The sequence below is a fragment of the Mesoplodon bidens genome (assembly GCF_964165515.1).
Source record: "Mesoplodon bidens genome assembly, contig: HAP1_SCAFFOLD_116, whole genome shotgun sequence".
NCBI classification, from domain to species: Eukaryota; Metazoa; Chordata; class Mammalia; order Artiodactyla; family Ziphiidae; genus Mesoplodon; species Mesoplodon bidens.
Window position 1 is genome coordinate 855583 of NW_027672444.1, and position 23705 is coordinate 879287.

The following is a 23705-nucleotide window of genomic DNA, read 5'->3' on the forward strand; positions in this document are numbered from 1 at the left end:
ACCCCCTGCCTCCTGAAGGTTTGGATTTCCGTGTCTGACAAGAACCCCAGGTAGGTCTGCTCCTCACAAACTCTGAGAATTGCTGCAGGAGCAGGCCCTGGCCCTGAAGGAAAGCGAAATATTATAGACTCCTTCTTTTAGAGTAACTTTCGAGTTGTGTCTAAGTGGGGAGAAATTGACCTGGGCCCTTCCCAGGATGGCTTGAATCCACCTGTTCTGCTCGCATCCCTGCTTTAAGCCTCTCTGGTTCTTTAATGAGTCTCTCGGCCCACGCCTCCCTGACTTCAGGGCTCACGTCCTCCTGCAAGGAACGTGTTTTTGCATCACTGTTCCATCACTGAAGGTTGACCAAGTGATTACTGTGTGGGAGTTAGAAGTACCCGCTGAGAAGCTAACCAGACCTCGCTTTGAATCCTAACACTGCTCCTTGCACTGGGCAGCCTTGAACACATTACTGAACCTCTCTGAGATTCAGTTTCCTCATCTGCAAAGTGAGGGTGATGCAATCTTTTTTGAAGATGGTGAAGATTAACGAGCTAATAAATGTCAAGTGCACAGGACATGGCCCAGCACAGAGTAGGTGCTCAGTACCTTGTAGTTGTAGATGTTATTTGGGATAAAGTGAGCAGTGGCCAAACCTGGCTGAATGTCTTGGGAGGAAGAGGTGGTTTCTTGGAAGTAGGAAAAAGGGACAGTCCTTGAGACACAGAGAACAAGAGGCAGTGGCAATCTCTCCATGGTCCCTCTTGCTGCTGTAGCTCTGTGCTTCCCCAAGACCCCTCACCTTATCGTGCTGGGACAGGTCCTGGTCCACAAAAATTTCTCTGTAGGGCCCTGTCCCAGGACTTTCCTCGGCCACTGATTGTTCCGACAGTTCCGCCGCGTTGGTCCACACTAACACACAAGGTCAACAGAGAAGGCAGAGGAGACAGTGAGTTTCCCCAAAGTCTTAAAGAATATTTTCAGATTAACCTTCACATTCATGAGACTTATGCACTGAAAGCATTACAGGAGGACTGGAAAGGGTAAGAGCTGCCTCATTTCTCTTCCCCAGCGTTAACTGCACTGATGCACTGTGGTGTGTCTCTTTCCAGACTTTTTTCTATGCTGCATAAGAGCTGAGGACCTTGGGCAAGTCATTTGCTCTCTCTAAGCCTTCGTTTCCACATACATAATTCAGGATCCCTGATAGTCTCTGTTATAAAGGGCTATCTGGAGATTAAATAGAATAATGATATAGAGCAGGGCTTGGCAAACTATGGCCCTGCGGCCAAATCTGGAATTCTGCCTATGTTTGTAAATAAAGTTTTATTGCAACACAGCCACAGTGATTCATTTACATATTATTTATGGCTGCTTCCCAGCTACAAAGGCAGAGCTGAGTAGTTGCAGCAGAGACCATGTGACCCACAAGTACTAAAGTATTTACTCTCTGGCTCTTTACAGGAAAAGTTTGCTGACCCCTCACGTAGAGCATTTAGCACTAAACATTAGCTATATTTTTTTTTATTGCAGCCATATCTTTTCAATAAACAAAAATGCATTTACATGATAGAGATTCTTATCCAGCTTACTTTTCAGCTAACAATATCAAAAACATCTTCCCATGTCAGTATTTGTAGCTGTACTTGGTTCTTTTCCAGGGTAGCATTGTGGTCCATTGTACAAGTGTGCCAAATGTGTTTAACTAGGATCCACTTGATGGCCATTTAAGCTTTCCTATACTTTTTCTTATTTACCCCAGTATTACAAGGCCTTTTTATATGACTTTCAGGGATTATGGCATTGTGTTTGGGGACCCCACTCTGTATCACATCAGACATCTCGCAATTCACTCACATCAACACTGAATACATTTCTTTTTATTGGTGTAGAAACGTTTGTAAAGATTTCTATAATTCTACGTGTGAGATCACTTGGGCCCAAGCAGCATATTTTAAATTTCCAAGTGACTATGGTTTCTGGACAGTCACTGCACATTCTTATCTTCTTGTGAAGTGAGAAACTGAACAAATTGTTTTCAGTAGTGATGAAACTTTAATGAGTATTAACATTAATGATGAATGAAGCACTCACTGTCATGTTTGTGGACATTCATCATTTATTCATTTTGCTTCTGTATTTCTTATTTATGCATTTTAGAGTCAAAGATTCCTGCCCCCCAGCCAGGTCTCAAACCTCTTTGTGGACCCCAGAACCTCTAGTGGACATAGCTGATGGCCTGTGGTGCCCAGAGAATGCACAGCCTTGCGTGTTGAATGAGCAGCCCTGGCCACACTGTTTCCTGGGGCACGAGGAACAGAAGGGCCTGGAACTTCAGCAGCTGCCCATTTTCTCTCCCTCCACCTCCCCAACTAGGTCCATGATTAGAAAACTTTTATTTGAAGCTCACTGCCCCCATCTGACTCTCTTGGATCCTGAGCAGCAAAGTCCTAACTGACTACAGCAGCAGTGCCTGATAGAGAAATAATGGGAGCTACAGAATGCAATTTTCAATTTTCTAGTAGTCACATTAAAAAGGTAAAAAGAAGAGAGGATTTTTTAATGATCAATTTTATTTAACCCAATACATTAAAAAGCATCATTTCAACACGTAATCGACAAAAAATATGGAGATATTTTATATTCTTTTCCTTCGAGGCATGAAGCCTTTGAAATCTGGGGTTTATTTTACACTGATTGCGCATCGCAATTTGGAAACTGAGTTTTCAGGAGGAAGATTTCATCTGTTTTCATATTCCTCAAGAAATCGGCTCCCACTGGAGGAAGGTACTGCCTGGCCTGTGTCCCCAGGGAGGGCCTCGGGGTCTGACCCTAACTGGGCCCCTGTCCAGTCTCAGCTTAGAGTTCTGGCGTCTGATGCCATCTCTAGGGGTGACTCCGGCTGCCTCTGCGAACCTGTCGTGGCTGTCTTGAGGGACGCTTCCCTGCAAGATGATGGCCGGAGGGGGGACTTCATCAAACTTACAGAACAGGCTGATCGATGGGGTCCCTTTACTGGGGAAGGTGTGTTTACTCAAAGTCTTTGTGGGGATAGAATTTGCTCTGAGACTTGCTTTCCTTACACCCAGGCAGGGAGGTGCGTTACCCCAGGCAGTTACCCCTCACCTGCCCCAAACTTCTTTACCGGCTACTGTTATTTATCAGAAAGAACATAAGGGCCATGTATGACCAAACCGGCTTAACTCTAGATGCTGGATCCTTCGGAGGTCCCAGTGGGGAGAAGCCCCAGGGAGAGTCGGGAGGGCTGGGGCAGTGGGACGGCGGATATGGGGACGCAGGCACTTTAAGAATTTTCGGGCATGAGCTGTTGGCCAAAAGCCAGGGGAGTTACTTTAATATTTTAACAACCCCCAGCTGTCCTGGTGCGCTCCAATAATCACCAGTCTGCAGCAGGGGCAGTATGTGTGCACCTTAACTGTGCCTTTAAGACATTGTAAGTTGTAAATAAAAGTTAAATAACAATCATGGTTAGGTAATAACTTAATTTTTAAATTTTAATATTTAAAATTTAAATATTAAAATTTTAAAATATTTAAATTATTAAGATTGTAAAATTTAAAATTTAAATATTAAAATATTAAATATTTTAATATTTACTGAATGTTCGCTATGCACCAGGCGCCGTGCTCAGCACTTACAGGCAGGATACGATTTCGTCTTCATAACAACCCAGTGAGATAGGCATTATTATTCCCATCTCCATTTTATACGTGAGAGATATGAGGCACAGAGATGTCAAGTCACCTGCTCAAGGACACACAGCTGGTAAGTGGTAGAGTCAAGGGATGAACCTAAGTTTATTGGATTCAGAGCCTATGCTTTTAACCACTATGTAGTCAATGTATTGAAGTGGGAAGATGTTTATGACATATTATTGAATTTTAAAAATCAGGTAGGGAATTCCTTGGCAGTCCAGTGATTAGGATTCTGTGCTTCCACTGCAGGGGGCACAGGTTCCATCCCTGGCTGGGGAACAAAGATCCTGCAAGCTGAGCGGCACGGCCAAAAAAAGAAAAAAAAAGGTTACCTATGTTAGGTTCATATGATCCCATTATTGGGAAAAATATATATATATATATATGAATCAAGATGCTATTTTAATAAGTCACTCCACATATTTTCTTTTCTCAGTAATTCTTCCCCACCTCCCATGAGCTCTTGCCATTAAGATTTGGCCTTGGAGCTGACGTTTTATTGCCTTGTGGTAAAGGAAGGATGAGTATTAACTAGAACAGGGTGATTTCTCCCCCAGGCAAAATGATGTTTTGATTTTTGACAATGTCTGGAGACATTTTTGAGTACCACAGTTAGGGCGGTTGGTGGTGGTGGTGTTGCTACTGGTATCTCTGGTGGGTAGGAGTCAGGGATGCTGCTAAACATTCGACAGTGGACAGGACAGATCCTTCAACAAGGAGTTATGCGACCCACCTGTCACTGTGCCAAGATTGAGAAACCCTGACCTGATCTGCAGTAAATAAATCCTTGGCTTTGGGTTTTCAAATAGAATTTTTCAAGTCTAAAGCAAGGTGACAGTCTAACAGTAAGCCAATTTAATTGGAAGAGCCCAGCTTTGCTAAGAGAGGAAAGAGCTTTCTCGGAACCCTTAAAAAGAGGTGTTTTCTGTCAAGAGACATCATGGAGGACTGGAGCACAGAGTTTTCTCTAAAGCGTGGAGTAGAGAGGCCCAGACACAAAGGAACTCCCCATGACACGGGAAGATGAAAGTCCTTTTCTGAGGATGGCGAGAGTGTCAGGGGAACGAGGGCAAACGTTTGGAAACATGAGACCTAGCTGAGAGGCTGAGGAGATAGAGCCCAGGTAGATGTGAGGGACTCTAAGCCATACGACTCATCCTTCATTTCTCCAGGGGGAATCCAAGGCCTTCAGAGAAGCCCCAAGTTCAGCATGGCACTGGAGAAACCGGTGATTACAGTGGAAAAATTTAAATGGCGGAGTGAAAAAAAGAAAAGAAACAGCCCATGTGCCATGTGTCCAAAGGACACATTAAAAAAAAAAACTCAAAATCCCTGTATATATGTTCATAAGACAGAACATGATGCATACAACAAAATGAATGAATCTCAGAAATACTATGCTGAGTGAAAAAAGCCTTCCACAAAGGAACATGTACTACATGGTTCTGTGTACTTGAGATTCTAGAACAGGAATATCTAATCCATGGCGGGAAAAGAATTCAGAAGAGTGGGTGCCTCTGGGGCCTGGGGCTGGGAATTGACTGGGCAGGGACATGAGGGAACTTTCTGGGGTGATGATAATGTTCTATATCTTGATAGGAATTTGGGTTACATAGTTGTGCACGATTGGCACAACTCAGTGAACACATTCAAGGTCTACACCTTTCAGGGTGTGGTAGCCAGTCTCCAAGATGGCCCCACTGATTCTTGTCTCCTGGTATTCAGACCCTTGCATCATCCTCTCCAATACTGGATGGACTTTATATTAGTTAGCTGGGGCTGCCATAACAAAACACCACAGGAGGTCTTAACAAAAGAAATTCATTTTCTCACAGTTCTGGAGGCTGGAAGTCCAAGATCAAGGTGTGGGCAGGGTTAGGCCTCTCTCCTTGGCTTGTAGACGGCCACCTTCCTGCTGTGTCCTCACATGCCCTTTTCTCTGTGCACGTGCATCCCTGGCGTCTCTCTCTCTCTTCTTACAAGGACACCAGCCCTTGGATTAGGGCCCACCCAATCATCTCATTTTAACTTACTCATCTATTTCAATACACTATCTCCAAATAGGGTCACATTCTGCGATATTGGGATTGAGGCCTCAGCATATGCATTTTGGGGGAATGCAATTCAGTCCGTAACAAAGCTTCTCTATGTAACCAAGGATATTGCAGAAATGACACAGTTTGATTCCTGAGGTTAGATCCTAAAAGACATTGCAGCGTCTGCCTCACTCTCTAGGACTACTTGTCTGGAGGAGCTGGCAGCTTGAGGATGCTCAAGCAATGTATGGAGAGGTGCACTTAGTGAAGAACTGAGGCCTCTTACCAAAAGCCATGTGAGTGAACCATCCTAGAGGTGGGTCCTCCAGCCCCAGACAAGCCCCCAGAGGACCACAGCCCAGCCACCACCATTACTGCCACCTCATGGACAAGCCTGAGCAAGAATCCCCCAGCGAAGCCATTCCCAACTTCCTGACTCAGAGAAACTAGGAGATAACAAATGTTTACTGTTGTTTTAGGCCATTACATCCTGCAGTAATTTGTTATGCAACAATAAGTAGCAAATACAGGTTTGGGCACCAGGAGTGGTGCAAAATTTAACAAAAACCCTACAATGTGGAGTGGTTTGGGATGGAACAGTGGCCAGAAGCTGGAGGACTTTGGCCAAGAGTCCTTGAGAAAGCGTGAATAGTCTTAGTAGAAGCCCGATGGCCTTTGAGGAGGCAGTGAGGGAAGGGTTCCAGGAAAGTGAGGAAAATGTTACTGGGGTTAAGGGATCCTTGTCAGGTGGTGGCAGAAGGTTTCCTAACACGTTGCCTGTGGTCATGAGGAAGGTAGAAAATGTTTGTGATGAGGCTGAGTGGTCAAGCTAAAGAGAGTCCCAGACAGAGTCTTGGAAGGTGCTGCCTGGTTACTTCTTGCTACTTATAGTGAAATGTGAGGGGGAGAGACAGTTAAAGGAAGGGCTGTTAAATCAGGGCAATGTTCTGGGCTTGAAAATTCCCTGCCTCTCCCGGTGGCAAATGAAATGTAAGAAACAGGTTCTGGGCAAAGATCAAATCAAGGGCACTCTCAAGAAAACACAGTCCAGAGAAGAAGCTGAGGGTGTGGTTGTAAAATCCTTTGTTAAGAATACAGATCCAGGGCAGTGTCCAAGAGAACCCTTCGGTCAAAGAACTGGGCTTCTAAGAAGCTTCTGTCCTTTGTCAGTCTTTGCAGAAGCCCATGGTGGAAGGGCTTGTGACAAAAAAGTCTGTGGGCGTGGTTTTTGCCTGATAGGATGAACCCCAATAAGAAGCACTGCCAACTCACACTGACAGAGACCCACAAAAGTCAAAGAAGCGTCTGGACCCCCAAGCTTCTACAGGCAGGAAGCAGGCTATAAAACTATGCAGCCACATCCATGGGACACCTTTCATAGGAAAGGGAGGACGACTCAGAAGGCGGAACTCACGGACCAGGGGCAGAGCCAAGAGCCCTGGAAAGTCATTTCTGGGCAAGAGTTGGACTGAAGCCCAGTCAAGGAACTGCCGATATTTTCCCAGCTGGACTTCAGAACTGCTTTGGGCCAGGGACTCCTGTGTGTTTCCTGTTTTTCTTCTTTTGGAACAAGAGGAGTGTATGTAGCAGTGATGCTATGTCTGTCCCACCAATATGTGCTGGGTGTGTGAGGGACAGACCCTTTGTTCAGAGGTCTTCAGATATCTGGAAGTAGTACTTGATGAGCTGAACGTAACGTACTACACCCATGAGCCCCATCTGTACCTGGACTTGATTTAGACGAGATTCTGGAATTTGAGCCGATGCTGTTACTGGGGTGAGATTCTGGGGGGCCTCGGGAGAGAGGAGGAGGAGTGTGAATCATTGAGGACCCGAGGGCAGGCTGTGGTAGCCGGCCTCCAAGATGACTGCTGATAATCCCCGCCTCCTGGTCTTCAGGCCCGTGTGTAGTCTTCTCCCACACTGGAGGGTGACGCCCTGGGTAACCATCAGGATATTGCAACAATGACAGAGCATGACTTCTGAGGCTTAGTCACAAGAGATGTTGCCATTTCCATCTTGTCCTCCAGGATCACTTGCTCAGGAGGAGCAGCTGCCGTGTCATGAGAACGCTCGAGCCACTCTCTGGGGAGGCCCATGTGGTGAGGAACCGGGGCCTCCTGCTGACACCCATGTGAGCAGCCGTGTTCGAAGTGGATCCTCTGGCCCAGGTCAAGCCTTCAGATGACTGCAGCCTTACGAGGGACCCTGAGCCACAGCCGTCCTGCTAAGCTGCTGCCAAATTCCTGACCCCACAGAAACCGTATAGATGATAACACATGTTTGATTTTGCTTTAGGCTACTACGTTTGGGGAGAATTCGTTATGCATTCATGATAACTAATACACATTCTGTGTTCATTTTACATGAAGGAGACAAAAAATGTTGAGTTCTAGTTAATGGTATATGTGCTAAAACATTTAGGGGGAGGACTACAGATGTGTGCTATTTATTTTGAAATGCATCCAAAAAATAAGATGGATTAATGCAGGACAAGAAGGATGGGTAGACAGAAATGTAATAAAGAGTACAGCAAAGTGTTAGCGGTAGAATTAGGAGGAGAGCTGTCTCTGTAAAATTCTTTTTGCTTTGCTGTATGCTTGAAAGTTTTCACATTAAAATGCTGGGGGGGGGGCTTCCCTGGTGGCGCAGTGTTTGAGAGTCTGCCTGCCAATGCAGGGGACACAGGTTCGAACCCTGGTCTGGGAAGATCCCACATGCCACGGAGCAGCTGGACCCGTGAGCCACAACTACTGAGCCTGCGCGGCTGGAACTTGTGCTCCGCAACAAGAGAGGCCGCGATGGTTAGAGGCCCGCGCACCGCGATGAAGAGTGGCCCCTGCTCGCCGCAGCTGGAGAAAGCCCTCGCACAGAAGTGAAGACCCAACACAGCCATAAATAAAGAAATAAATAAAATTAAATTTAAAAAATGCTGGGGGGAAATGGCTGAGTAATTTCTTAACTTGGGTGGTTGGTACATGAGCGTTCCTTAGATGATGATGATGATGATGTAAACTGCAGAGATACCTTTCATTTGCTCCTTAGTCTGTTTATTTCAGAATAATAACTATTATTTGAATGGCTGAGGGAAGTGACTAGGTGAGTGGTCCTGAGTGAGACCAGGGAAGGGTGTGGAGGCATCGAGAGACCTGGGGACTCAGAGGGGTCTGGGGCTGGGACACAGAAAACAGAGAATGGGACCTCCACACCAGTGGCCACAGAAGAAACCTGGGAATCATGCCAGGGACTAAGTCGACCCAGCTACTCTGCCAGTAAGCCTGGCAAGGCCAAGAGGATGGTGACAGACAGGAAGTCTCCTCCCCAAGTGCCATGAGGCCTTCTGGGGGGGAGGGGGGGAGAAGGAAACCCTGATGGCTGTGTGTCCCCAAAGTGACCAGGCTGTGAGTGACAGTCACTGAGATAACCAGCCTTAAATTTGACTGAAAAGCGTTATTTTAGATTAGATTGAATACATAACCTCTGGAGAAGTAATTTTCTCCATAAGCCTCAGTCTCCTCTTACCTGTAAAATGGTAATAAAATATTTAAAAACCTCCTAAGGCAAGAGGGATTTCAGTTACCAATATGTCTGTACATCTGAGTTGAAGTATATAAATTTAGATTCTGATACAAATTCATATATATTCATATATATGTACAAACACACACACACACTCACCACACAGGTACTGACGTGTGCAGATGGGCAGAGCACAGTCTTGGAGGAGTTTGCACCAAAAAGTCAACAGGGAGAATTCTGGTGATAAGGGTGACAGCTTATCTTTTACTGTTTTCTAACTTTCTGCTTATCCCAATTTTTTCACATTTGATTATGTTCTACTTCAAAACCAGAGAACATAAGCAAAAGCCAGAGGAAGACAAACATCATACCATATTGCTTATATGTGGAATCTAAAAAAAGGTACAAATGAACTTATCTACAAAACAGAGATAGAGTTACAGATGTAGAAAATAAACTTATGGTTACCGGGAATAAGAGGGGGGAGGGATAAATTGGAAGAGAGGGATTGACATACACAATACTATACATAAAAGAGATAACTAAGAAGGACCTACTGGATAGCACAGGGAACTCTCCTCAATACTCTGTAATGGTCTATATGGGAAAAGAAGCTAAAAAAGAGTGGATACATGTATATGTTGAACAGATTCAGTGTGCTGCATACCTGAAACTAACACAACACTGTAAATCAACTGCACCTCAATAAAAATTTAAAAAAAAAGGGGAAAGCAGAAACTGAGACCCATCCTCCTAGCAAAAGCCCCTCCCCTAAGCCGCCAAGGAAGCACCCATGAGTACCTTGCCTGATGATGGGAACGCTGTGGGCGGCTCTGTCCACCTTGAAGGAGAACATCTTCTCGCTGGCACTCACGGGCCGCCTGTGGGAGGCTGGTGGGACCATGGGGGGCTCGGGGGACCCCTGCGACCAGCTCCTCTGCACTGGCGCTGTCCAGATGCCCGGGTAGAAGGGGGTCTGTGTTGGTGAGGGTGACTGGTTCAGTTCCTGGGTGGCCCAAGGTGGCTGTGGCCTTGGCCAAGGTGCTGGGCCCCTCACCCATGGGAAGGAGACCTGCAGGGGCAGACAAGAGGGTCAGGGGAGGTTACGAGCAGCTGGGGTGGTCTTCACCTTTCTGTCCCGGCGACATAATTGCTGCCCTAGATTTCGGCGTATAAGTCACTTCTCCCAAGAATCCCTCCCACACTCTCCCCAAATTTGGGATGGCGGTCCCCACCATGGGTCACCTTGCACACTATCGCACCACCATTTATTGGGTGCAGCCTTCGTGCCAGGCACCCAGTCAAGAGATTCACATGCATTACCTCATTTAATACCCCTGATGCTCTGTGATGAGCCCGAGGCTGAGCAAGACCTAGTGACTTTCCCAGGATCACAGATTTGGCAGTGAGCGTCTGAGCTGGTACAACGCCACCTCTGAGCTCTGAGAGGCTGACAGCTTTTTGTCTACCTTGCTCAGCACCGTATCCTCAGCTCCTAGAATAAACCCTTGGCACATACACAGTAGGTCCTTAAATATTGGTTGAAAGAATGAATGAACACATCTCCGAGATTCAAGCCCAGCTCTCCAGGACACACACATCCACACTGTGTGTCTCCCTGGCACTCCCATTCCACCTCTTCCCCCGAAGCCGAGAGCTCTGGGGTGGCAGGCACCCCAACTGGCTCGAAACCCAGCTGGCTCATTAGCCTGTGATCCTCAACATCTGCCACATCTGATTCTTGGCAGACGCTCCATAAATATCTATCGAGGGAACCTTTTTTCATCTGACCCGGCGGAAGATGTCTGTATCTACTTTCATTAGAGAGCACATCAAAATCCATCTACACCGGGAGAAGCAAATGCTGAGAGGTGCTGACACCTGGCTTTTTCTTGGTTAATGCTGTTGTGGCCGTCCCTCCCTGTGCCTAGTGGTTAAACCGTGACATCGTGAATGCTACCATTTACTGTAATTACTCACCGATTTCTCGCGATAGCCCTGAAGGGGAGGAGCTCTCCTTATTCCTAGCTTACAAATGAGGCTTGGAGAGGTTAAGGACTTCACCAAGCTCAGGTGGTGGTGGAGAGGGTGGTGGGACTGGGGTTCTGGAAAGCTCTTTCCCTCTCTGTCTCTCTCTCCCTTCTCTGCCCCAACCCCACCCCCAGTCGCTTGGCAGAAAAAAACACACTTTTCAAGGAAGAAGCTAAGTTCAAAGGTTTGCCGCCTGTGGCGGTCACGTTTCTCTTTCTGCAGACTGCAGACACATAATGAGAAACAGGACAGAATGCTTCCGAAATAGGAGCACTGGCAGACAGAACTTCCTATAGCTCCAGCTGGATTGTATTCAAGAGGAAGGTTCTCCACTCACTCAGGTTCCCAAACCAGTCTTTTAGCTACAGTCTTTCCCAGCCAAGTCAAGAATCCGGTGAATTCCCCTGAAGACTTTTTTGGAGTCAGGGAGAACACTGTTTGGGAAAATCAAACTCCAATTGCCTGGCGACACCTGGCCCAGCATTTATGATGACACTGGCCCCGTTGAAACCTGTTTCAGGAACGGACTTGGTAGTGTTCCAGAACTCTGTTACCTTATGTGAAGATCCGAATTTCTCTCCACTGTGGGCACCTCGGTCTCCACCTAAGCTTTCTTCCTTTCTCTCCTTTCAGAAGCTGAGGTGTCCTGCTCCTGCCTTGCACTCACTTCTCCATCCATCCTATCCCTTCCCGTCCTCTCCTCTGGGGCTGTCTTGCCTCAATCATTCCTACAACCTTTCCTCATCGATTTAATAAAGATTTATTGAATGAAAGGGCTGAAGGTGGGAAGGGGGAAATTTGAATATGTTTTACCCCCGCCTGATAGAAAACAAATCGAGAGACCACGGGTAGTGTGGAGGAATTCCCTTTTGTGCTGGGATGCTCAGGTAGATGTGCCTCACTGCCCACTAACTGCCAGGGTGCTAAAGGGAGTGCTCATATCTCATGCCTCAAGTGGTTCACTGCCGTAGTGGACAGGCCGCAACCCACCTGGCTCTTCTGGAAATTCCAGGAATCTCCCTCCCAATCTGTCGGCCCATTGCTGTGGGTGGGGCTAAGCAATCAACCAATCACACTCCCTGGACATACTGATTGGTTCAGTGGTGGGGCAAGTGATGCAATCAGAGCCAAGGAGACCCAAGAAGACTTGGCTGGACACCAGGATCTGGAGTGACCTGGTGGGACTTCAGAATGCAGCCAGCATGAGGGAGTGGAGCCCAGACATGGAGAGAGGGAAGCGTTTTATTTATTTTTCAAATTGTGGTAAATAACCTGCAACATAAAATTTATCATCTTAGCCATTCTAAAGTATACAGTTCAGTGGTGTTAAGTATAGTCACATTTCTGTGAGATGGATCTCCAGAACTTTTTCGTCTTGCAAAACGTAAACTCTATTAACCATTAGACAACAACTCCCCATTCCCTCCGCCACCCAGCCCGTGGTGACCAACATTGTGTCTCTATGAATTGGACTACTCTAAGTACCAAGTACCTCAAATAAGTGAAATCACATGGTACCTGTCTTTTTGTGACTGGCGTATTTCACTTAGCATAATGCCCTCAAGGTTCATCCATGTTGTAACATGTCAGAATTTCCTTCTTTTATTTTATTATTTGTGTGTGTGTGTGGTAGGCGGGCCTCTCACTGCTGTGGCCTCTCTCGTTGTGGAGCACAGGCTCCGGACGCGCAGGCTCAGCGGCCATGGCTCACGGGCCCGGCCGCTCCGCGGCATGCGGGATCCTCCCGGACTGGGGCATGAACCCGTGTCCCCTGCATCGGCAGGCGGACTCTCAACCACTGCGCCACCAGGGAAGCCCTTCCTTCATTTTTAAGGCTAAATAATATTCCACCATACAGTTTAGAGTGTATTTTTTTAATCCATTAAGCGTCATGGGCACTTGGGTGGTTTCTACCTCATGGCTATTAGAACTATGCTGCTGTGAACATGGTGGGGAAAATAAGGAAGCTGGTTTTGAGCACTGGCTGGGGTGCTACCCTGAAGTGCTCCATCCCTGAGGCTGGCTAGAGCTGGTTTCTGTTGCTTGCAGCACACAGAGCCCGAACGATAGGGCCCCTAGTGGGAAGGAGCCAAAGATGTATAAACGCAGCAGAGACTCCAAGCTCTTCGGGTTTAAACATTTAAAAATAAAGTTGTTTTTTTTTTTTTCTCTGAAGCATGTTGGTTGAGGGTAGCTTTAGTTGGATGGTTAAAGTTGGTTTTCTCTAGTTTCCCGGCTTGCTTTATCAAAGGGAAGGTCAAGGTTTTCTCAGAAATTGCTGCTGGCAACTACAACGATACAGGCAGGGAGAAAAGCAAACATAAGAAGAAGACTCACATTAAAAGCTAGCTCTGGGCTGTACAGGAAGCATGGGGTCAAGGTCAGTTATCAACAAGTTTGTTTTTATTATTTATTTATTTTAGATTTAATTCTATTTATTTTTGTCTGTGTTGGGTTTTCGTTGCTACGTGCAGGCTTTCTTTAGTTGCGGCGAGCGGGGGGCTACTCTTGTTGTGGTGCGCAGGCTTCTCCTTGTGGTGGCTTCTCTTGTTTCGGAGTGTGGGCTCTAGGCGCATGGGCTGCAGTAGCTGGGGCACATGGGCTCAGCAGTTGTGGCACGTGGGCTCTAGAGCGCAGGCTCAGTAGTTGTGGCGCATGGGCTTAGTTCCTCCACGACATATGGGATCTTCCCAGACCAGGGCTCGAACCTGTGTCCCCTGCACTGGCAGGTGGATTCTTATCCACTGTGTCACCAGGGAAGTCTTCAAGTCTGTTTTTAGAAACTTTAGTTTAAAAATACACGCTAATGCCTTTTCTCTTTCTTTGTGTCTGATCTCTGACCATATGGTATGTTGCCATGGTTGGGTTTTTTTGTTTTGTTTTTGAGGTAGCATATGTGATACTCCTGATTTCTTTTCCATACTACCTTTAAAATAGCAGGTTGGGGCTTCCCTGGTGGTGCAGTGGTTGAGAGTCCGCCTGCCGATGTAGGGAACACGGGTTCGTGCCCCGGTCCGGGAAGATCCCACATGCCACAGAGCGGCTAGGCCCGTGAGACATGGCCGTTGAACCTGCGGGTCTGGAGCCTGTGCTCCACAACGGGAGAGGCCACAACAGTGAGAGGCCCGTGTACAGAAAAAAAAAAAAAAAAAAAGCAGGTTGTCAACCACCTGGATTAACCATGACCGCATCCACGGCTGAATTTATATTAGCTTTAATAAACACAGGTCAATGATTTACTCAAGAAATCACTATCCATTTTTTTTCAAATTATCTATTTGTTCTTTGTGTTATTTCCCCAATATCTGCTTCTAACCCTGAAAAGAGTGTAAGCTGAATGGGACACCCTAAAAAAAATTCGAAGTAGTTTGCACATCGAGTGCCTACAGTACACATGAATTCTGCCAGGAAGCCCTGGAGCCTGCAGAGAAGGTGGAAACTTAGACCTTGCCCTTGGAGAGCTTGTTATGTGCTCTGCCATTTGTAAGTAATTGTGGACAATACAACGACTATGAGCCACTGTGTAGAGAAGCCACAGATGTGCCACAGACTGTGCTGGGCACTTAATGCATGTGGTCTCATCTGATCTCCAGAATAATCTTGCAGGAGGCATTTTACACCTCATTGTGTGGATTAAGAAACTGAAGCTCAGAGAGGTTAAATGACTTGCCCAACCTCTCACAGCCAGGAAGTGGTGACACAATTTGACTCCAATACCTGTGCTCTTAGGACTTCTAGGTTACTCGAAGTCATGATTTATTACCTGCTTTCCATACTCACAAATGGATCTTAGACGATTGGTTAGTGAATGATAGGATATTTTCCAAGTTAAAAAAAGGAAATGAACATTAGATGGTGTGAAAAAACACAAGACATCGCATGGGCTACTTAGAAATGGGATTTTCTAGGAACACTGACAACTGTCTTATGGAAGTGTTATTCTTTCTGGTACATGCCACGCCCTGGAAGCAGCTCAGAGGACCCCAGCCTCCATCCGGGAAGACCTGTGGTATGTTCACTGCTGTACCAGAGGAGTGCTGGGGCCAGCTGGTACCTGCCCACGAGAACTGATTGTTAAATGTCCAGGAATTTTGCCAACTGGTTGAGAAACACAGCCATTAATAAGAATTAACTTACATAAATTTACAATTAAATTATATCAGAAACAATTGGTATACAAACTTAAAAGTCACCCCTTCCTAATTATTTTACTCTATTTTATTATTACCTATGCTCTTGAGGTTATTTCACTCTACTATATGTTTCTGTTGGAAATGTTACATAGTAATGTGTTACCACACCTCTCTTTCCTTCTCTGTATTCAGGGATGCGTCATTGGGAGCTTGAAATTGACCGTGGAGTGTGTACTACACCATAGAAATCAGGAAATGTTATAAATGAGGGCTTGGTTTTTAAAAAGTTTTATAAATAGGTTTAATAATGGTGGTTCATGTAGAGCTTGATTTTGTTTGTTTGTTTGTTTTGTTGATTGCCTAGACTTAAGACGGTAATGGAGTAAATGTTAACAATGCAGATTATACAAAAGCATGTTGTGTCTTAGCCGTTATGTTATGAATAGAGCAAAAAATTGGGGAAACGTTCTTCCAGTATTTAAAAATTATTATCTGATGCAGCAACAAAGTCACTCATGTCACTGATGAACATGTGAAGTTCTAACGTCTTTCTTTTTTCACTTGTATTATTCATAAATCCAAAATATCCAAAAATACCCACCAGTGCTCAGGTTGGGAACTCTCTCATTCGTCAACTGCAATGAGAAATTGGCTATGGATACAAGAGTTCACCTAAAGTCAATGAAAGCATTCTGTGAGACTCAGCTGGCTATATAGAATTTACAAGAAAGAGTACTGTATATTTTGTTACATGGATAGACTGTGCTACACATTCTTTATATCAGTAAACCTTATGCTATGCATCCATGTACTTTACTTTTTCCAGAGAGCTGGTCATTAAATATTTACCAGCCAATCGCTGGCTGTGCTGGCACCCAGCAGAGTGCCTGCTACTCATGGTAGGTGTTCGCTGACTGAGCTGAACAGTTGGCAAATGGAGTGTAAATAAAAAGCACTTTGATTCTGGGGCTGGGATGGGGAAAACACATGCTAAGCCTGGTGCATCTTGTAACAGCAGAGAGTAAGCAAGTGCCCAAAACGAAAAGGTGGGGAGATGCTCAAGGACACAGCAAGCAATCTGAAAGAGCTCCCAGTGGCCAAGGCTGGAAGAATTTGAGCGATGAACAAGTTAATGAGTATTGGATTATAATTCAAAGTGTAAAATCAGTATACATGGATCCATACTGACATAGATACATTAGTGAGTAAATACATAAAGGAGGGAGAAGAGACCGGCTTCCTTACAGAAGAATTTAACATATATAGATGTGGAGCTTAATTCCCACAGTATGGAAGGGCCTGGGGGGTAGGGGTGATGGTGGCGAGCAGGCACACTGACCGCAGCATGGAGGAGCCATGGACCTGGAAAGACAGAATGGAGACTAGAAAACATGGCCAGTAGAACTCAGAAGCCAGGAGAGGGGGCTACATGGTGCCAGGACAAATGGCCTTTATCTCAACAGCTCCCGGGATGTCACCGTAACTCAGAGATGGATAATAATTCTATGTCCCCAAGAAAAGGGTAAATCATGTACGGGGTTTCAGTGTGAGAAATCAGGGTTATACATTTAGAACACAGAACCGCCAAGTTATACATCATTTTTAGGTTTTGGAACTTAAAAGAATTAAGTCCCTTTGAGCTGTTCAGAAAAGCCATTCGTTTGGGTTTTTCCCAGCTGTGTTAAAGGAGATCTGGCCCATCTAATTTTCCCATTTTCTTGTAAATCTTCAATCTTACGTTTTTTCCTTTCCTTTCAAGTTCTAATCAGCTTCCTGGTCAGTCCATAAAATGGGAAATAGAATCTAATGAGAAAACAGCTGGATTTTTGCAAATAGCTTTTGCTGCCCCTAGACTTGGCCTGCTTCAATTGGGTCTTGCCAGATAGAGAGACGGAATGAATGAATGAATGAATGAATGATCATCAACTAAGTTCAGAGAAGGAGCAATGTGGTTCTGATTTGGTAACAAAGGGTGTGGTCTGCCAGAGGAAGCAGGACGCGGCCCGGTTCCTGACCGAGTCTGGGTTCTGTCTCAGCAGGATGCTAAGGGTTCAGCCCGCGCTCCCGTCTCCACCTCCCCCGATGTCATCTGCATCGCCTGTAGACATCTGGTGACAACACAGCCTCAGGGGTCCTTTTGTGTGAGTTTCTGCTGCAGAGGCCGAGCCTGAGGCTGTCTGCTGCCCCGTGCCCTCCACTTCACTGCTCTCGGGAAATCGCCTTTGATATAAAACACCCAGCCTCAGGAGTTCTCATCACATAAGTAAGTCCCCACGGGACCTGTAAGAGCACAGGGTAGAGGAAATCCTACAAGGTCAGGTAGGAGATGACAAAGCTTGACCAGAAAGAGGCTTTGTTCTGAAGGGCACCATACTCTCTGGTCATTCACTCAGTTGCCGGCTTCTCAACCCCCGGTACAGTAAAGCCACATCCTCCTCAAGAACGAGCCCTATTCAGAGGTCCCAGGAACGTGGAAACACCACCCTTCTTGGGGATGGACAACTAAGGCCCAGACTCTGAGCTTCTCATCACACCAGTTCACCACAGGAGAGAAATGAGCAACTCTGCTTCCTTGGAGACTGGCCTGGGACTTTTCCAATGGAAAAGTGGATTATTCATCATTTTCCTCCCCCCAGATCCCTGGTGGCAAATCCCGTTAGGAAGGCTCCACTTAGGCAATAGGAATGCTTCCTAATGTCATGGACATCTTCTTTGTTTTTGCCTCCCCCGCATCCATTTCTTCCATCTTCTGGATGGGCACCTTAATTTTTTTGCAGGGAAGACACCCTTTCCCTGACAATCCTGAGTCCATAGAACTCTGACCCTTCCACCCCAGGGGTGAGACCATAACCCAGGTCTGGCCAATCAGAGCATTCCTGGCCCCTGGCCTCAGTGATTGGTTCAGGGGAAGCCACGTGATCCAAGCCACTGTCAATGAAGATGCTGGCTCTATCCCTGGAACTGCTACTTTGTAGGGTGCTGGGGCTGCTGGTGGCCACTTTCCTACAGGTGAGGCAAGAGTCTGTCTGAGATTGGGAAGCTAACAGGGAAGAAAGAGTCAGATTCCTGACCATGATTTGGGCGCCTGGATCCAGCTGGGCCTAAGCTGCAGCTTTTGGCCTTTTCAGTTCCATGAGCTTTTTTTGGGGGGCCTAGGCTAGTTTTAGTTGGTTTTCTGACACTTGCAAACAATCAAATTTCCTGGACAGTATGCTTATTGAGACTTTAGCATAAGCATCACTATGTACTCAGAGTGAAAGTTGTTTTAAAGGTTATGACATGCTCAAATAAAACCCACCAGACTGTCATCATGCACCAAATTTACCTTTCAACTTATAAAAGTAAAGCAGCATCTCCAGAGAAGAATGATTTAAGACCAAGGAACCAATCATAAGACAAGTAGTAAAATGCTGCTTAGAGAAACTTTGATAGATAAATAGTTCTCTAGCTACAGCAGGCTTCAGACTACAAACCCCAAATTTCTGCTTCAAAAGTGACTCAGGGAAGACATTCCATAGTTTCATTTATTTTGTTTTTTGGCCTCGCTGTGCACTTGTGGGATCTTAGTTACCTGACCGGGAATTGAACCCAGGCCCTCAGCAGTGAGAGCACTGAGAGCACTGAGTCCTAACCACTGGACCACCAGGGAATTCCCAACAGTCCACAGTTTTAAAAGAAAACTTTCCAGTTGAAGAAACAGGTAAAATTTATAATATGCATCTGTTGTATATATAATATGTTAATGTCTAGTACATTTATCAGATCCATGTCAATGTAATTATATTATTACTATATTTGCAAATGCATATATATGTGTATGTATATTTAGAACCACATATTTCCAGCTCTTTTTTAAAGAGGTATTGAAAAGCCTGTTCAAAATTTAGTTTTCCAGCTTGTCTGTTTTTTCTTATTCCTCAGTAAACTTAAGCAATTAACCAGCACATTTCCTGGCACACAGTAAGGCTCAATCTGAGTGAGTTCTTTCTCCCCAGCTCCCCCCTCTATTTTAAGTTCTTTTAGAAACCAAGTCAAATGAAAGAGGCAGGACTGCATAGTGTTACAGGCAGAGGCTGGTCAACGTTTTCTGTAGAGCCAGACAGTAAGCATTTCCAGCCCTGTGGGCCATAGGATCTGCCCCGCTTACTCTGCCATTGTAGCCGACAACACAGGCAATACTGAAATGAATGGGATGGCTGTGTTCCCAGGAAACTTTACAGAAACAGGCGATGGACCGCACTTGGCCCTGGGCCATAACGTGCCGACCTCAGGTTAAGACCTTGGGATCTGGCGTCACACAGACTCTGGTCCGGCTCCCGGCTCTGCTCCGTCTCTGGGACCCTGACGAGTGTGTCATTTCTGTGCCTTGTCTGTAAGACACAGGGATACCAACAGCCATTTCTTAGTCTGTGAGAAGTGGGTGAGATAGTGCACATGAAATGCTGTGAACACGTCCTGGTCCATAATAAATGAGCATAAAACATTAGCCACCAGGTGTGATCACCATCGTCAAAAAAGGAGAAGAAAGGGCGCAACTGAATTTGTCCAGGAACGGCAGCAATATCCCTGGTAAAGAGTTAGTGGGTGGACTTCCCTGGGGGTGCAGTGGTTAAGAATCCGCCTGCCAATGCAGGGGACAGGGATTCGAGCCCTGGTCCAGGAAGATCCCACATGCCGCGGAGCAACTAAGCCCATGGGCCACAACTACTGAGCCTGTGCTCTAGAGCCCGCGAGCCACAACTACTGAGCCCGCGTGACACAACTACTGAAGCCCACGCACCTAGAGCCCATGCTCCGCAACAAGAGAAGCGACCGCAATGAGAAACCCGCGCACTGCAACGAAGGGTAGCCCCCGCTCGCCGCAACTAGAGAAAGCCCGCGCGCATCAACGAAGACCCAACGCAGCCAAAAATAAATAAACAAAATAAATAAAATAATTAAAGAAAAAACAGTTAGTGGAGCCAAGGACTTCCCTGGCCGTCCAGTGGTTAAGACTCCACGCTTCCAATGCAGGTGGTGCAGGTTTGATCCCCGGTTGAGGAAGTAAGATCCGGCGTTAGTGCAGCCTAAAAATAAGTTAGTGGAGCCAAACAAGCAAGGAAGCCAGGTAACTGAAAATGCATTTTCTTCTATTATCAGTGGCTTTCGTTTTTACCCACATAATGAATCATCCCCTGTCAGCGTGTGAAATTACAGGTTGGACTGCAAATTGCAAGACCTTCCTTAACCGCTGGGCAGTGAAGGACCTGCCTGGGCTCTCACGGCCCCACGATGCTTCGTGCTATTAGGAAAAGCCTCCAAAAGACTCAGGAGAGCTGGCGTTTAATCCTGGCTCTGGATCTATAGGACTGATGCCTAACCTTGGGGAAGTCGCTGAAACTCTCTGAGCCTCAGTTTATGCCATGATAGGGGTGGTCCCAGGGACCTCTATAAAAACAACTGAAGGGGGAAAGGGGACCTGGGATTAGTGAGTAGCTCCTTGGCAGAAATTGGAAATTGAAGCTCAGAAAGGTAAAGTCAGTTGCAGCTGGCATTTCAACTTGGGTCCATCCAACTCCAAAGCCCTTGCTTTCTCGATTGTGTTCTGCAGAGCTTCCCCATTAAAGCAGCAAGGAATATTGGCCGACAGAGGGCGCGCTTCTCACAAGACAGAACGTCATGACATTGCAGGGACAGAAGACAGTATCCAGGAGCCAAGTGGGAGAGCCTGGCTGGACTGGGAACAGGGCAGAGCAGGCTACAGGGAAGGCCAGACACAGGCTGTCATGGGGATGGGGGCTGCCGACAAGGAGCTGTCAACCCCCTCATGGAACAACTTGGCACGTCATTTGTGGCCCCTGGCTTCCTGTTTCATTCTGGCCATTTCCATCTGTTTTGCCGTATTTCAGAACAGAGAGAGACATGATTGATACATATGAGTGACGTGGGTTTCCTTACTCAGCTGCCTTGTAAGAACGGCGCCACTGTGACTAGCACAACTTGTTTCCACACCTCCTTTCCCAGAGCTCAGAAAGCACGAGTAAAGGCAACAACCAACAAAACCCACAACACGGCGGCACCCCTGACTCTGGGACTTCAATTTCCCACGCCTGGTGCCAAGACTCTATGGGATTAATCAACGGTTGCTTCAGGGCATTGCAGATGGCCCTGCGGGTTATGTCCTGCACAACTTCAGTGGGCGCCATCCACATGGACTACGTTGTGAATGGTGACCCTGGAGTTGTGCAACATGGCAGCCCTAGGTAATACTTTGATGAGAGAGCTATAATTTACACAGTATGGTCCTGGGGGCTTCCCTGGTAGTGCAGTGGTTGAGAGTCCACCTGCCGATGCAGGGGACACGGGTTTGGGCCCCGGTCCGGAAAGATCCCACATGCCGCGGAGGGGCTGGGCCTGTGAGCCATGGCCGCTGAGCCTGCACGTCCGGAGCCTGTGCTCTGCAACGGGAGAGGCCACAACAGTGAGAGGCCCGCGACCACAAAAAAAAAAAAAGGATGGTCCTGGGCACAACCTGGCTGCCAATGCACTTTGTCAAACAAGAGTTTTTCTTTATATTTTTCCATCTTGTATGTTATTCTATGGGTAATTTATCTGCAAATGTATTTGTCTGCTAGCGGGGGCAGGTCTTTGGAGGTTTCCCTGTCCATAAGGACACTTACAAAGGAGGCATCTTGGCTGCTCCATGCTGGTTTGCTTGACTCTAAAGCTGAGGGTTATCATGTGCTTATTAGGTGCCAGACGCTGGACTAAGCAATTTACGCACTTTGCCCACTTAATTCCACAGTCACTCAAGGTGGTAGGAACTATTGTTACAGGAGTGGGGACCGAGGCCCTGAGAGGTAGATGATTTGGGCACGTCCAGTATAAAAGCCGGTCAAGAGCAGGGCTGGGACGGCGCTGGAGTCAGCCTGACCTCAGGGCACGTGCTCTAACCACTGAGACATCTGCAAACACATCTGGATTCCTAATCGCCCGCACCTCCCCCGCCTCCCCCAATAAAATGCCGTCACACCCTCCTCTACTGGTTAGGGTCACCACAAAGCCTGAAATAAATGCTTTCATTTGGGAACTCTTTGTCGGGAGAAGAACAGTTCTCATCATACTGAATCTGTATGATATCAGGGCAGTCCTCCGTGGAAACTCCATCCAAGGAGGAAACACAGCGCCCTCACCAGGGACCCCAAAATCAATTGGAAACAAGAATAGGCCGGAAGCAAGATGGCCACGAATTTTTTAGAAAAACTGGGCTTCAAAATATTTGATGAGAGATGCTCTTCAATACCTCTCCCTTTTCCCCTCTTCCTTTCTCTTCTTTTAAATAGCCAGCAGCTTGGGGTCATCAGGAAGTGGAATTTGTAGGAAGGTGTCAGTCAGTCCACAGGCCGCCCTCACACAGACGCTGCAAAGGACCCCTCCATGAATATGAGCATCATGGATGGAAGCTTCTCAAGCTGGGGACGCCCCGGCAGAGAGCACTTTTGAGAAGATGGGGCTGTGGAGAGTCCTGCAAAGTGCCCTGGGCACAGGCCAGGGGAACACTTGTGCAGCTGCCTGCAGTCAACCGAGGAATGAAGCAAGGTGCAAGTGCGTGTAGGAATAAGAATTGAAAAAATCCGTGCATATTCGAGTGACCGTGAGAGTATGCTTTCCTCGGTGTGAAAACCAGTCAAGGCTACTGCTCCAGCTAGCATCAGACTAAATGGTTTTCTCCCCTCCTTTTTCCGCAAGTGGGGATAGTGTTTAATTTGCACTGACTAGCTGTGTGGCCCTGGGGAAATTACTTAAACCTCTCTGAGTTTCGGATTCCTTTTCTGTAAAATGGGGATCATGGGAGAACCCATCTCATAGGTTGCTATGAGCGTGAAATAAGGGAGAGCAGGTGAATTGCTTAGCACAGTGCTGTTCACGTCAGTGATTCCTCCTGCTGCTCTCCTGGTTTCTCTTCTTACAAAGCATCTTCTTCCGTCTTATCTACTCAAGGTTAGAGGTCGTCATCACTTTTTCCCACAATTTTATAAGAAGCACCTTGTAAAATAAAGTCCCCATTCCATAGTTGTACACCCGTGTGCATAACAAACTTACTCAAAATGGCCAAAAGGTGGAAGCAACCCAAGTGGCCATGGAGGGATGAACAGGTAAACAAAATGTGGTGAATCCATACAATGAAATATTCAACTGGAATGAACCATGAGGATATCATACTAAGTGAAATAAGATGGTCACAAAAGGACAAACAATGTAAGATACCATTTATATGAGGAACCTAGAATAGTCCAATTCACAGACAC

At 46.5% G+C, this 23705-nt stretch overlaps 1 protein-coding gene across 1 annotated transcript in view; it reads right to left on the bottom strand.

Moving 5' to 3' along the window:
- The window catches only part of LOC308610204 (forkhead-associated domain-containing protein 1-like), a 124957-nt gene that overhangs the window by 78814 nt on the left and 22438 nt on the right, over positions 1-23705 (bottom strand). Inside the window, 2 exon segments of the mRNA XM_081259436.1 lie at positions 785-894; positions 10055-10325. Of these exon segments, the coding sequence (XP_081115562.1) occupies positions 785-894; positions 10055-10325 (381 nt within the window).